This window comes from Kogia breviceps, chromosome 8, assembly GCF_026419965.1.
Source record: "Kogia breviceps isolate mKogBre1 chromosome 8, mKogBre1 haplotype 1, whole genome shotgun sequence".
Taxonomy (NCBI): domain Eukaryota; kingdom Metazoa; phylum Chordata; class Mammalia; order Artiodactyla; family Physeteridae; genus Kogia; species Kogia breviceps.
Window position 1 is genome coordinate 58,787,925 of NC_081317.1, and position 15,917 is coordinate 58,803,841.

General features: G+C 33.3%; 1 protein-coding gene across 3 annotated transcripts in view; it reads left to right on the forward strand.

Annotated features, from left to right (window-relative positions):
• ZDHHC21 (zinc finger DHHC-type palmitoyltransferase 21) overlaps positions 1-15,917 on the forward strand; it is a 62,083-nt gene that overhangs the window by 12,266 nt on the left and 33,900 nt on the right. For 2 of the 3 annotated variants that reach the window (XR_009336856.2, XM_059071088.2), the window contains exons 3-6: positions 1,404-1,602; positions 2,871-2,969; positions 7,633-7,744; positions 10,790-10,928. Coding sequence is in view for 2 of the 3 variants with exons in the window: in XM_059071088.2 (XP_058927071.1) it covers positions 1,449-1,602; positions 2,871-2,969; positions 7,633-7,744; positions 10,790-10,928 (504 nt within the window). In the remaining variant the exon portion in view is untranslated. The remainder of the gene's footprint in view (positions 1-1,403; positions 1,603-2,870; positions 2,970-7,632; positions 7,745-10,789; positions 10,929-15,917) is intronic. The other variant, XM_067041481.1, reaches the window with a different exon arrangement.

The window sequence follows — 15,917 nt, forward strand, 5'->3', positions numbered from 1 at the left end:
TGCAGGGGGTCTTGCCCTGATTTAATCAGTCCCCATCTTTCTGTGCCTATAGTAAGATCTTGTCCACATCCCTGGAATGTATTATATTAAACCCATTTTATGACTCTTTTCCCAATTAGACTGTTAGTTCCTTTAAGCAAAGACCATGTCGTATTCATCATTGTATCTACCGTGTCTAGCAAGTGACTAGTATATAGTGGAAGCTCAATGCATATTTGTTGAACTGAGTTCAGCTCATTGCTGTACATTGAAGTCTTAGTGAAGCTCCTGGATCAGTGGTTCCTGGATACCAGTCAGCTGTATCGAGACACCTGGGGAGCATTTTAGAACATTTTATAGGTTTTTGAGCATTACTCTGTAAAGAATTATGATTTAGTACATCTGGAATGAGGCCTGGGAATAAGCATTTTTAAAAGCTCCTCAACTGATTCCAGTTTGCTTATAGGTTTGAGAAACATTGTCCTAGTGTATTATTCCATTGTATTTTATGTTAAAAAGTTGCCCCCTAGACCTCATATAGTAATTTATTATTTAAGGTTTATAAGTTATAGCTACTAAAGTAAGTATATATTGTAGGTCACTTTTTAAATACCATATGTAGAAGTATCTTAACTTTAAGCCTCTCATTGTGAGGCCTATTAGCATTTTGTTAACACTGAACTGAAAAAAGCCCCATTTAAGCAGGAGTCTTCTTGAATTGATAGTAATATTAGTTGGGCTTCATTCCATGAATTTAAGTATTTTTGGCAATTTGTAATTACTTTTCACTTTTTATTATAATTTTTCAAAATGATTTTTAAGCATTTTGTTGTGGCTTAAAATTAAATTGAACAAATCCTAAGTGTATATAGCTCAGTGAGTTTTTACATATGTATATATCTGTAAGGTAACAAGTCAACATATGGAACATTTCTAGCTCCTCAGAGTTTCCCCCATTTCCCTGCCCAGTTAATAAACACCCCTCCCACCACAAGATGAGCACTCTTTTGACTTGTATTACCATCAGTTAGTCTTATGTACAAAACTTTTTAGTAGTTTTAATCATATCTTTTGGTGAATATATGCACTCATTTCTCTTGAATTTACACATGGACTTGCTGAGTTAAGGGCAGACTTGTGTTTAACTTCAGAAGGTAATGCCACTTTATACTCTATGATTGCAATTCATATGAAAATTGAAATTAAATTATTTGAAACTTATGGTGAAATTTTAATAGGCTGAACTTCCTTTTGTTTTCCAAAGTGTTCTATTTTGTCAAAAATATGAGAAAGAAAGAAAAGAAAGAAAAAAGAAAGAAAGAAAGAATATTTAAGTGTCATTTTATAATTGCCAAAAAGGTAGTTTTGTTTTATTCAAATAATTTTTCCTATATCAGTAATTTTTTCTTTTTCCCTTTCCTTAGGTTGATCTTTCCTTGTGGGTTGGCAGGCAGTCATAGGACTGCAAAATGGGTCTCCGGATTCACTTTGTTGTTGACCCACATGGTTGGTGCTGTATGGGTTTGATTGTCTTTGTCTGGTTATACAACTTTGTTTTAATTCCCAAAATTGTCCTCTTTCCTCACTATGAAGAAGGACATATTCCAGGCATATTAATAATAAGTAAGTTTCTAGATCTTTATTTATTTCTTTGGATAATTAAAGATTTTTCTCATTGTGAATGTTTTTGGAGTAAAATACCACTATAATAACCTTCCTTTTAATATTGTTAAGTGCTATTAATATGAAGTTATTTACTAAATTATGGACATTTTAAAAAAGAATGACCTTTATATATTTTGCAGGGTTAGATAAATGTGATATCTTCATATCTAACTCTACAAGATAAAGACCGTTTTGTTTAATAAAAGACTGTCACAATAGTGCTATTTATGTAGGTCTGTGTGTATTTTTAACGTTTCTGTTATATACTTATTGCGTATGTGGAAGGAGTTTTAAGAATGATTATGATACACATTACTGAGAAAAAGTTTCATGATATAAAAATTATTGATTATGATTTTGATTATGATAATACTTTGAACTTCTGGATAATTATTTTCTCTTACAGTTTAATGGTGATGGTTTGCTTTTGATTAAAAGAATAAGATTGAAGTGATATGTTTTACATGTACATGGCATTTATAGTTTTCATGTACATTATGTCATTTTGATCTCATAATAGCTGTGGGAAGTATAATCTGTTTTACAAATGATAAAACTGACCAATACCATGCAGTCAGTCCTGGAGTTAGCACTTGAACTAAGTTTCCTATTACAGGTGCAGTGCCTTTATCCCCCCAACAAAATGCCTATTTCTTTTTCATCTAAAAGGTAGAATTATGATGAATGAATATATTTTCCTTTATTGTTGTTTTTTCTAGTTATTCATTTTAAAACACAAAAATTTTTAGATTCTTTATTTTCAAATTAACTGTCTTAAGATCTATTGAAAAGAGCAATAGAACAGCACTAACCCAATGTAATTTTGAAGCTAGCCACTTAGAGTTAACGAAAAAGTTTAACTGTAGAATAGGTTTAAAAATGCTGCTTTGATTCTGTGAAATATAGTACATGTAATAATTAAAAGGGATTCATTTATACCAATATTAGTAGGGAATTTCTGTTAATAAAGAATCTGGTTTATAACAAGTTTATCAGTTATTATACAAAATAACTAGTTAAAATTAGTACATTTTAGATAATCCTCTTGGCAGTATTATTTGATGAATGAAGTGAATTAATCATCTTTCCATCTTATTTTTGAAAAGTATTTATCCTGATGGTATTAATTAAAATATACATTTATCCTTTAGATATGCTGTTGAAAAATGTTTTGAAGGGTAAATACTAATTTTATTTATTTACTTATTTGTTTGTTTATTTCCAAGTATTCTATGGCATTGCCATATTTTGTCTGGTTGCCTTAGTGAGGGCCTCAATAACTGATCCAGGAAGACTCCCTGAGAACCCAAAGATCCCACATGGAGGTATGTACCCTTCAGATTTATCAGTTTTACAATGCCAGAATTACCATCTTTATTAATGTATTTGACTGCCTTTAGTATATTAATTATATATGTCATGTAACACCACTTTCAAGTCTTTCCTCAATTGTTTCCTTTCCAGACTTCTCAGTTTAAAACTACAAATCTCAGCTGACTCCTCATATCCCCCACTCTCTGGCTCTCCTTTTCAGTTTACTTGTTTATTTATTTGTCTCTCCCTCCTCCCACTCTAGATCTATATAACCTCTGTGAGGGTGTAGATTCTTTGTTTTGTTTTCTTCATTTGTTCAGTACTGTATCCTTAGTGCCTAAATAGTCTCTGGCACTTAGTAATATGTTGAATGATATATAATTACTGAGAAATTATATTTTTATTTAGTAAAGGAATTTTTTGATGGTGCCACTTACCTCATGATATTATTGATATAATATTGCTTAAATGTAGTATTATAATACTATTGCCTATATTTCTTCAAGTTCGAACAATTCAGTGAAAATTTTGAAAGCCTTTTATTCTAGTGTCAATGATGGTAATTTTTGGTCACTTTATTGCATAGTAACCATTCAGGCAACACAAAAAAATTACAAATGTATTGCTTGTTTTATTACATGCCAGATATAGTAAACCTCCTTTACCCTCTTTCCCAAGTTTCACTTTTCCATCATTTGCTATGTAAGCTTTGAGAACTCTCTGTACTTTCTTCTAGAAATAAATTTATATGTCTTTGTTATACATTATAGAACCAGAAAATTTTATGTAGTAGTTTCCGAACTTGCTGTACATTAGAACCATGCGGGGAGCTTTAAAAAATCTCAATGTCCAGATCACATCCCATATTAATTAAATCAGAATATCTGGGGGTGAGAGCCAGGTATCCATATTTTTGAAAGATCCAAGGTGATTCTAGTGTGCCACAAAGTTTGGGAACCAATGTACTAATTATTTCCAAAATTAGATTAACTGGCAAGTCACTTAGTTAGCCTCGCTTGAGTTTCTGATTGTTTTTTGAGATCCATCATTTGGGGCTTACTTGGTCTTGCATCAGTGAAAGGGGCCAGGGAGGAACTATTTTACGTTGAAAATCTCATATCTTATCTAAAGGGAGTGGCACTATTCAGCTACAGTGAAATAGTCATACAGGCCTGGTATTATTAGATACTGCAGTTTTTGAAGAGAAAATATGTAATCTCAATTTTTATGAGATATTTCATGATTTTAAAAAATATTGGCAACTAATTCAAAATTTTTAAAGCATTGTTTTAAGATAAATACCAAACAGATTATACCTGCGGGTCAGATTGAATCCACCTGAAACTGCTGTGTTACCTTTAGCTTATAGACTCCAGTGATGGAGGACACCATGGAGTCTTGCCAACTATTTGGATATCTGCATTATATCTGGTCTCATTGACATTTGCCCTGTTTTTCTTCAGTGAAGAGTTCCCATTTGCCCAACCAAAAAAACATGCATTATTTATCACATTTTAATGTTTCCAAAGTCTCTTGGTATTGTTACAGAGCTACACTGGTAACTGATTCTGTCAGAAAACCTCTGTTAAAACCCAACCCTTGTATTGATTTTTGTAGTTTCAAGTTATATTTTTCTCCCCAAAACATTACTTTGTGATTTGAGATATAGTAATTGAAAAAGGCCCCCTAATATGTGAGTCTTTTAAAAGACTCAAATAGAAGGTGCTTCCTTCCTTTTTGAGGGATAAACCAAACCGAATCTTGCTTTATAGTCATTCATGCATTTACAGCATTAATAAGGTTTCCTGTTAAACAATGAGATGCTGTTTACCTTACATTAAAGAGCATCTATCATTTATAGAGTTTACCTTTTTTCTTTTATTTGTTTTATGTTTTGATTTTTCTTTCCTTTAAAAAATGTATCTGTTAATCTTTTATCTTCTATAGCTACCATAAATTAGCAGTTGGATTCTGTCTCCCATAGGCTTTTTTTTTTTTTTTTTTTGCGGTACGTGGGCCTCTCACTGTTGTGGCCTCTCCCGTTGCGGAGCACAGGCTCCGGACGCACAGGCTCAGCAGCCATGGCTCACGGGCCTAGCTGCTCCATGGCATGTGGGATCTTCCCGGACCGGGGCATGAACCCGTGTCCCCTGCATCGGCAGGCGGATTCTCAACCACTGCGCCACCAGGGAAGCCCCTTCCCATAGACTTTTATTTTATTTCGTTAGATGGGTAGTGCAAAAGTCTTGTAGGTGACCATCAGACACCAGAATGTATCAGTCACCAAGATCCTATTTGGACATGAATAAATGCTGAAGAAGAAAAAAGGGAGAAGACTAAGAAAGGTTTATAGATACATAGGGTGGTAGGTTAAGATGGATGGCTTTTTTTCTTGCTCTGCAAAACAAAAACATAGATGATACTTTAATTTCTGGATTTTAAAAATAGAGATTTTTTTCTTTTCTAAAAACATAAATGTGTGTGTGTACTTGTGTGTGAAAATGTACATTTTCTTTCGTATTTTTCATTTTAGATTCTTCCATCTTAAATTGAGCCTTAAATGGCTCAAACCCTTTCTTTGAACAAATTTATGTTCCAGACCATAGGTCAGCACATTCTTCTGTACTGTTAAGGGCCAGATAGCAAATATTTTTAGCTTTATGGACCATATGGTCTCTGTCACAAGTCCTCAGCTCTGTCATTGTAGCCCAAAAGCAGCCATAGAAATATGTAAATGAATGGGCATAGCTGTATTCAAATAAAGCTTTATTTATAGACACTGAAATTTAAATTCCAAGATTTTTATATGCCACAGATTATTATTGTTATGATCATTATCATTTTCAATCATTTAAATTTGTAAAAAACATTCTTACCTCATGGGTCACACGAAAACAAGTGGTGGCCTGAATTTCCCTGTGGACTGTAGTTTGCCAACCGTAGGCTACACTACAGAATGAATTACAGTCTTTCTCTGACTCTAGCCAAATGCTCTTTTCTGAGGATACCACGTTTTAAGTATGAAATAAATAATTTATTCTTTGCAGTATTATGTGCTGAAATTGCCAATAGCGAATATCCCATATTTATTTTTTAAGGGGCTGGTTTAAGAACATAAAGTTTTCATGTTGTCTTTTAATGAAAATTGGCTCATCGAAGAGAGTCTCCTTCCTGACCATATTCCTTGTAGTATGTGAATTCACAGTTTTAACATTGGGATATTTGGGAACATCTAACATCCACTAACATCTAGGGAGGAAAAAAAAGTGACATGCTTGTGACCTTGTATTATGCTATGTATGAAATATTTCTGTTTCACTAACAGTTAAATTATCATAGTTTAATTGTACCTAAATTAAGCTTTAATATTGTTGCTCTCTCATGTAATATGTTTTCATTAAAATAAGAATTGTAAGTAAGAAATAGAAGATAATTTTATTTTAAAGTAAAATATTTTAAATGTAAAAGATAATTCCTCAACTTTCATATTATTGGAATGAACAGTTGATTTGATATAGCTTTTATTCATACTTTATTGATTTCTTCAGAGACATTTGTAGCAGAATTTTTTTCCAACACTTTACTATAAAATTCCAGTATATTGATTTTACTTCTGGCCATTAAACTAGAAATAATGGAATTAAAATAGGGTATCTGGGCTTCCCTGGTGGCGCAGTGGTTGAGAATCCGCCTGCTGATGCGGGGGACACGGGTTCGTGCCCCGGTCCGGGAAGATCCCACGTGCCACGGAGCGGCTGGGCCCGTGAGCCGTGGCCGCTGAGCCTGCGGGTCCGGAGCCTGTGCTCCGCAATGGGAGAGGCCACAGCAGTGAGAGGCCCGCGTACTGAAAAAAAAAAAAAAAAATAGGGTATCTTTTTAGAAAATTGAAAACTACCCACAATTCTATTACTTATATTTAGAATCTTTCATTTAAAAAAATTTTAAACTTTTCATGCTTTAGCAAGGATTTAGTTACTACCTACTGTGTGCTAGGTCACACTTTGCATATACTAATACTCACTCTGAGTATTGGAGTTAAGTTAATTTTACAATGCCCATACTTTTAGTGAGGTTAGCATATAGTTTTCCATAAGTGATATAAAGTTTAAGAATTTTTATAAAAGTAAAATTCCATTTCAAGAAATATTAAAATGATATGTTCTATATAACAATTATCTTATGTTGGTAGATGACTGTCCCATAGAGTTTTTATGGGTCTAATTAGAGCAGTTCTTAATGAAAACAAATGACTTTTCCCTTTATTCCTATAAACTTCATGTTTTTAGCACAAAGCTTAAATGTGTGCTCTTTCACAACAGACTAGAGGAAATTGCTACTTGGTGGTAGGATAGAATTTTGTAAAGAACTTCTTTATTTCCGTTAAATAGTAATCTTCTTGTAATCTTCTTCACTTCTGAAACTATTCTAGTACCTCTTAAACCCATCTGAAATCTTTTTCCAACCCTCTCCCATAAACATTCCCAAATGAATGCATTAGAAATGTACAAAATAAAACATGCATAGAACAGAGCAGCAACATTTTTGGCAAACATTTACACTGGAGACTTAGACATATATATCAAAGAATTCCTATAAACTCTTCTAAACACTTGTTGCTAAATTTCAACATTATTCATGTGCCTTTATTAAATGGATTTTAATTTCCTTCTCTAGAAAGGGAGTTCTGGGAATTGTGTAACAAGTGTAATTTGATGAGACCAAAGCGTTCCCATCACTGCAGCCGCTGCGGCCACTGTGTTAGGAGAATGGATCATCACTGTCCATGGTAAGAAATAAGTAATTCACTTTTTGGAAAAAAAAGGTAGTAAAAAATAAATCTTAGTACTTAGCAGCTTTAAACAAAGGTTATATTAGAGTTACACAGTTTAAGAAAACCTTTTAATGAGGATCCCTTTATTTGATCATATGGTTCTGTCAACTCCCAAAGTCATTTTTTCCAGAGATCCTATATTTTCTCGCAAGGAGATATTTGAGCAGAAAACTAAGAATTAACATGCACCCAAATATACAAAAGAACTAAGGTGGTTTTATTAAATGAGGCAATGTATGTAAAGCATTCAGTGTAGTATCTGACATAGAAAACACTTAAATATAAATATAGTAGCTGTTATTGTTTCTAACTGTAATAAACCATATACATCTCATTGTTTGTATTTCCCTTCCAATTTGTTTAATTAAAGAGTAACACATTTCAGATACCCTTATACCTCATTTCACCCACTTTCAGCCTTTTTCAGTGTTATGAATTGGTAATAGGTATTAACATTACATGCTGGTTGGATGTGTAAAAAGTGGTAGTTAGCTGATTCTGCTGAACTGCCAACATTTTTGGTCAATAGGGGGCTCTCTTGTAATATTTAAAGAAAATGTTCAGTTGAGAAATAGAATTTTTGAAAACAAATGCTGTGAGAGTTCTTCATTGTATCTCATTTCAAAGCTGTCACAAAAATCTGTGAAAAAGATATTGTATTTAATTCTGCTTTCCTAGCATGGGATCTCTGTATAAATATTTAAACTGGTATGGTGTAGCACTTTATAAATATATCTATATACATATATATTTATGTTTGTACACACATACATGCATATATGCAAAGTTAACTACATGATGATCTTCTTAAATTTATAATTGCATTTATCTAAGGTTGACTCAGGGTAGAGTTTAGCTTTGCCTAGTAATGCTAATCAATTTAGAGTTTCCCTTATTTTTGATAACACAAGTTATTATTAGCAAGCTTTTAGTAAGAATTTGGTTTTCACTATAAACTGATTGTTTAAATACAAAGTAATTTCCTGAGATTAAGAAAAAGTAAAAGCACTTTGTTACTATGTAAAAAAGTTGAAAATTCCATCAACAGGATAGTTTAGTATATAACATACAGTTGGTGTTGAAAAAATGTGCCTTGACTTTAAACAGATTAATTCTCAAATGATTTTAGAAACCTCAGTGTTTTGTTTACTTTTGCAATAGTAGTAGATTTTTTAAAGCTATATAAAACATGTATTCAGGTAAGAGCTAATCACACTTAAAAACTCAATTTTATACACTTTTTAGAGTAATATTTCTGATTAAAAATATAATAAATGTTCAGGATAGTTGGTTGGATATTGATACCTCCTTTTAAGTGAACGCAATAGTTTAAGCTTAAAAAATAATCAACTAGGAACTGTTTTGGTACTATATAGATTAGTGATTTTATTTATTTATTTATTTTCAGGGAATAAAGATTGACTTGGTGACAAAATAAAGTGCTGTTTAACCAAAATTCTAAGATTGGGGTGAGCTCTCTGTTCCTAGGCCTTGCGCCTCCATAGTTTTAGTCACCTTCTCAGAACACTGGTGGGAAGAAGAGTGAAAGTACAAAGAGCTGGAGGATAGGAAGGGAGGTTAGACCAGGGGGCCTGAGTAGATTTAGGGATTTATGTGATTGAATTCCCTAATAGAGCAATGCTGACATATTCAGAGATTGAGGAAATGTACAGTATAAATTAGAAGCAAGGAGAATTTTTTATTTTTTTCAGAAACTGCATTATCTTAACTGCTTAACAGCTTTGGATTTGGAGGTCTGTTCTCTGCTGACCTCAAGGTTTACTCTGTTTTTGGCTCTAATCACTCCTTCCAAGGGACTTGCTACCAAAAGAACTCTTGCATGTAGATTATCTTAGTGTTTCTTAAAGTTCTGTGCTTAAGAAGAATGCCATGATCATAGCAGTTATTTCTCAAATTTGGGGGGGACAGAAAGGATGGGGCAAGTATAAGTCATCTTTCAAGCAACAGCTATTGAAGAGTATTTTTGAGTGCATACAGAAGCACCCTTCTCTGGTAGCCTTGCTTGCAGATAACAAAACACGAAGTTTTCTTGTTTATGAAGCATGCATTCTTTAGTCTAAGAAATGCCTCTTCCAGGTTTTCTGTTCAGTTATATATCTGATTTTTAAAAATAGTTAGACAGCACACCTTTAAAACAACAATTTAAGTTAAGAATTTGACCCTATTTATTTTTTCAAACAGTGGTAGTGTAATGCTATATTGAAATGAAAACATTTGTGAAAGGTAATTTGTAGTTTTGAACTAGGGTTTTCTGCTGGAATTATAAAATACTTTGAAAATTTAGGTATAATAACCTTGGAACAATAAAATAGCTTTCATTAATCTTGAATAGTTTGGGATTATAACATTAATCCTTTTTCCTAGTTGTGGTTCACTGTTGTATTGGTGGAAATGTAGCTCTAAGAATTTATAAATACTTTTGAATGTGTGTTTATTTTCAAGAACCAAGGTTAGATTTTAAAAGTAAGAAAAATTGTGAATGCTTAGCAGTATATCAGAGTGGCAGGTTTAAGTTATTTTACTTCACATCATTCAGATTGGTCTGCACAGCTAGACTGCTGCAGTGGAAGAGCAGTATACAGAAGAGGGTTCTTGTTCTCTTGACCACTGTCTCTCCTAACTGTACATCCTATGGCAATTGTCCTAACGCCTTTGTTCCTTTTATGTATCAGTGAAGCAAGGAGGCTGCCATCTGTTCTTCCCTGCCTCACTGGGTTATTGAGTTGAAGGGGAATCATATACAGGACTTCTTTAAAAAGTAGAATGTGCTTTACAAATGTGAAGTGGCATATTTGTGTCATATCTTATGTACTCTTTGCTTTTAGGTATGAGTGACTTTAGCTTATCTCCGTGAAGTAAAGCACATATGAAGTTTGTGCTTTATGTGAAGTTTGTGTGTGTTTGCGTTTATCTCTAGTTGTACCATCCTAAAATTAACATTAAAGTTTGAAATATTTTTTTTTTCCTTTTTTTCTTCAGGATTAACAATTGTGTTGGTGAAGATAATCATTGGCTTTTTCTGCAGTTGTGTTTCTACACTGAACTTCTTACTTGCTATGCACTGATGTTTTCTTTCTGCCACTATTATTACTTTCTTCCACTAAAAAAGCATAACTTGGTAAGAAATGTTTATATCAATTAATGTTAGAGCAACTATATTATACAGTTATTAACATGTGGTGCTTTTAAGTGCAGAAAATTGAAAACAAAAACAACAAATATAAACCCTCAAATTGGTGCATTTTAAAATATATTGGAATTGAGAAAGTGGACCCTGTTCTGACATTGCCTTTTAACCACATCTATTGATGATTATTTTTTAGTGTTGAGTTCTTTAAAAAATGACATATTAGATCTCTTAATAATATATTGGTTTAAAAATATCTACAGTAATGAAAAACAAAGTGAAAAATGTTAGCTTCTTCTTTCTTCTCAGGAATAAAAATAGACTTGTTTAATTCTTAAAGGTTCTCAAAGGAACATTAAGTTCTTAAGAGAAAGGACAAGACGAATTTGCAGGATACCTTAAAAAGTTATTACATACACCATTTGAGGCATGGCTTTTCCCATTTTGTAGAGGAACTACAATAGATGTTAACAAGATTTGCCCAGAATGGTGGTGTTAGTGGTGGCGGTGGTAATAGCATCACCTAGGAGTGTTAAGGCTTGACTGTATATCAACACTATGCTATGGGTGTGTGATTTTAATCATCACGTTAATGCTCACTACAGCCACATGAGGTGAGTATGATTTTTCCCCCATTTTATAGATGGAAACAGACTAATAGAGGTTGAATAGATAGTTACCGAAGATGCAAAGCTAGGAAGTGATTATTAAACTGGTTTTAGTTGTAGAGCTGGGATTTGAACCTGATTTTGTGTTTTATGAATCATATATTGTGTGCTTTGTGTGTAGAACTGGTATTTGAGCCTGATCCTATGTGTCATTTGGACTTAGATTGTGTTTTTAAAATGCCCTCTGTGTGTGTGTGTTTTGTGTGTGGGAGAGAGAGAGAGAGAGACAGAGAGAGTATGAGCAAGGGTGCGTGTGAGGAAACCGGTAGGGAAGAGAGAGGGAATAAGGAATAGATTCCCTGACGGAGAAGGGTGTTTTCTTTCCTATTTATATCATTTTAATACTGTTTAAATCTTTTTTATTAAAAATAACAAGTTTGGTGGTGGTACATAGAATTAAATTTTGTAATAAGAGAGCAATTGAGAGAAGGTCTTTAAGTTCTGCATATTTAGATCTTTTTTATACACATGGTCATTTTTTTAATTAAAAGAAGATATTTACTGTTGTTGCTTAGTTGCATATATTAGTGGGGCCTTGTGGTAATTCTCCTTACTAAATACAAAGTGAGCAATTAAAATTAAATACTAATAACTGAAAAAAGTTCAAAAGGGAGAACTGTAAATATAGGTGTTTGACATCATCACACTGAGACTTTAGTGCATGCTAGTACTATGGTTTTAGAAACGTTTTATTTATAGATTAATTTCTTTTTTTATGCTTTCTCATATTTTAATTTTACTTTCTAATAAGACTAGGTACAAAAGAATGGTCACCCAAAACATCCAGATCAAAAGCTCTAATGCAATAGCAGCTAATATTTAGACAGTCATTTAGGGTTGACAAGGTACTTTTTCTGCACGTGTTATTTCTTTTAATTCCCACAACAACTGTGTGAGGTGACCTAGTCATGAGTGTGACTTTAAAGCCAAACTCCTTGGGTTTGAATCTCAATTATAGGTTAATTTCTGATTTAATTAGTATTGTATTTAAATATGTAAAAGGTTATACATATTCTCCCAAGAGTAACCTGTTTCAAGTAGATTGAGCCTAATAAGAAAAGCATTAAAATAAAAATTTACCAGTAAGATTAAGGTCAGAATGTTTTAAAAACAGAGGTAAAATTTAGTGGTATTAATGAAAAGCTACTAGAGCTTCTCTAGGAGGGAATGCATTGTAGTATAGTGAAGGGATTGGCAAACTATGGGCATTGGGATAAGTTTGAACCTCTGCCTGTTTTTGTTAATAAAGTTTTACTTGAAACACAGCTGCTCTCATCTATTTACATATGTTTATGATTGCTTTTGTGCTACAACAGCAGAGTTGAATAGTTGTGAGAGAGGCATATGGCCTAAAAGCCTAAAATATTAAGTATCTGGCTCCTTTATTTTTTAAATTAATTAATTTATTTATTTTTGGCTGCATTGGGTCTTCGTTGTTGCGCGTGGGCTTTCTCTAGTTGCGTCGAGCGTGGGCTCCTCTTTGTTACGGTGCGTGGGCTTCTCATTGCGGTGGCTTCTCTCGTTGCGGAGCATGGGCTCTAGGCACGCGGGCTTCAGTAGTTGTGGCAAGAGGGCTCAGTAGTTTTGGCTCGTGGGCTCTAGAGCGCACGCTCAGTAGTTGTGGTGCACGGACTTAGTTGCTCTGTGGCATGTAGGATCTTCCTGGACCTGGGCTCAAACCCGTGTCCCCTGCATTGGCAGTTGGATTCTTTAACCACTGTGCCACCAGGGATGTCCAGACTAATTCTTGTATCATTATAAATTATACCTTTTTATCTGTAGTAATTACTCTTGCCTTACAGTGTTTTTCTTTGTTATTAATTTAGCTATATCAGCTTTGTTTTGGTTAGTATTTTCATGGTATGTCTTTTTCTATCTTTTTACTTTCAACCTTTCTCAGTTATGTCTTGTCAGTGTGCCTTGTAGACACCAAATATTTCTTTTCTTTTAAGTTTAGTTTGATAATCTTTGTCTTCTAATTGAAATAGTCCATTTTTATTTACTGTGACTGATATTAATCCTATCATCTTACTGTGTATTTTCTACTTGACCCATCTGTTCTTTGTTTCCATTTTTCTCCTTTTCTTACTTGCTTGGAAATTTTCAATTAAAAAAGATGTCCAGTTTATCCCTTCTGATGGTGTTTCTCCTTTTACTCTTTTTAAAGTGGTTTTCCCAGAGATCAAAACATTCTTCCTTGGTTTTCTGAAGTTTAATATAAGTTGGTACTTTAAACATTGCTGCGATAGTAAATGTAGTGGCCTTAGAACCCCTCCTATTATCATTTTTGATATTCTGGGTGCATAAAATAGATGTTGAACTAAAACTCATGACAACAAGAAGTAATTATTGTCGTTTATATATTATGTGTTATAATACATATGTTATATGAAGTCACTATTTGTTTAGAATTACCCACATATTGATGCTTTTTCTAGTCCTTCATGTCTTCATAAGTTTCTAAGTTTCTTTCTGGGAGTATTTTTTTTCTGCCTCTTGGTGGAAGTGTACTGGAACAGATTCTCCCAGTTTTGGTTCACCTGAAAATGTCTTTATTTCTCTTTCATTTTTGAAGGATTTATTTGCTTGGCATAGAATTATACGTTTGGAGTTATTTTTCAGGTTTTAAAAGATGTTATTTCAAAAAAATAAAATAAAAAAATAAAGGATGTTATTTCCTTGTCTCCTGGTTTCCATCATTTCTGTTGTAAAGTCAGTTGTTAGTTTTATTGTTCCTCCATTGAAGTAATGTATCTTTTCTCTGACTGCTTTTATGATTTAGTTATTTATATTATTTCAGCTTTGTTGAGGCATAATTATATAATTAACATATAAATTTATAAGATACTTAAATTGTGCATTATGATAATTTGATATATGTATACACGTTGAAAGGATTTCCCCATCTAGTTAATTAACACATCCAATGATTCACATATTAATCTTTTTTTATGAGAACATTTAATTTCTTCTCTCTTAACGAATTTCAGTTGTACAGTATGGTGATAAAACAGTGGTCACCATGTTTTACATTAGATCTTTACCTTATTCATCTTACAGCTAAAATTTGCACCCTTTTACCAGCCTCTCCGTATTTCCCACAGCCCCAGCCCCTGGCAACTACTTGTCTACTCTCAGTTTCTATGAGTTGAACTTTTCTTCCCTTAATTCCACAGATAAGTGATAACATTTGGCTTATTTCACATAGTATAAGGCCATCAAGGTTCATCCACGTTATCACAGATAGCAGGATTTCCTCCTTTCTCATGGCTGAATAATATTCCACTGTGTATATATACAACATCTTTTTTATCCATTCATCTATTGATGGACACTTAAGTTGCTTCCATATCTTGGCTATTGTGAATAATGCTACAGTGAACATGGGAGTGCTGATATCTCTTTGCTATCCTGTTTTCATTTCTTTCAGATATATACCTAGAGGTAAAATTGCTGGATCATATGGTAGTTCTATTTTTAATTTTTTGAGGGGTCTCCGTACTGCTTTCCATAGTGGCTGCACCAATTTCTATTCTCACCAGCAGTGCAAAAGGATTTCTTTTTCTCCACATCCTTGCCAACACTTACCTTTTATCTTTCTGATGATAGCCATTCTAATCTAACAGGTGTGAAGTGATATCGCATTGTGGTCTTGATTTGCATTTCCCTGATGATTAGTGATGTTGAGTACCTTTTCACATACCTATTGGCCATTAATATATCTTCTTTGGAAAAATGTCTGTTCAGGTCCTCTGCCCATTTTTTAATCTTTTTTTTTTTTTTTTTTTTTTTTGCTGTTGAGTTGTATGGGTTCTTTATATATTTTGGATATTAACCCTGTATCAGAGATATGATTTGCAAATATTTTTTCCCATTACATAGGTTGCCTTTTCATTTTGTTGGTGGTTTCCTATGCTTTGTGAAGGTTTTTAGTTTGATATAGTCCCACTAGTTTATTTTGCTTTGGTGTCAAATCCAAAAAACTCATTGCCAAGACCAACATCAGGGAGCTTACCCAATATGCTTTCTTCCATGAGTTTTATGGGTTTAGCTTTTATGTTCAAACCTTTGATTCATTTTGAGTGATTTTTGTGTATGGTGTAAGATAGGGATCCAGTTTCATTCTTTTGCTTGCAACTGTCCATTTTTCCCAGGACCATTTATTGAAGGGACTATCTTTTCCCCATTGACTCTTCTTGGCTCCTTTGTCATAAACTAATTGACCATACAAGAGTGGGTTTTTTTCTGGGCTGTCTATTCTGTTCCATTGATCTAAGTGCCTTTTTATGTCAGTATCATACTATTTTGATTA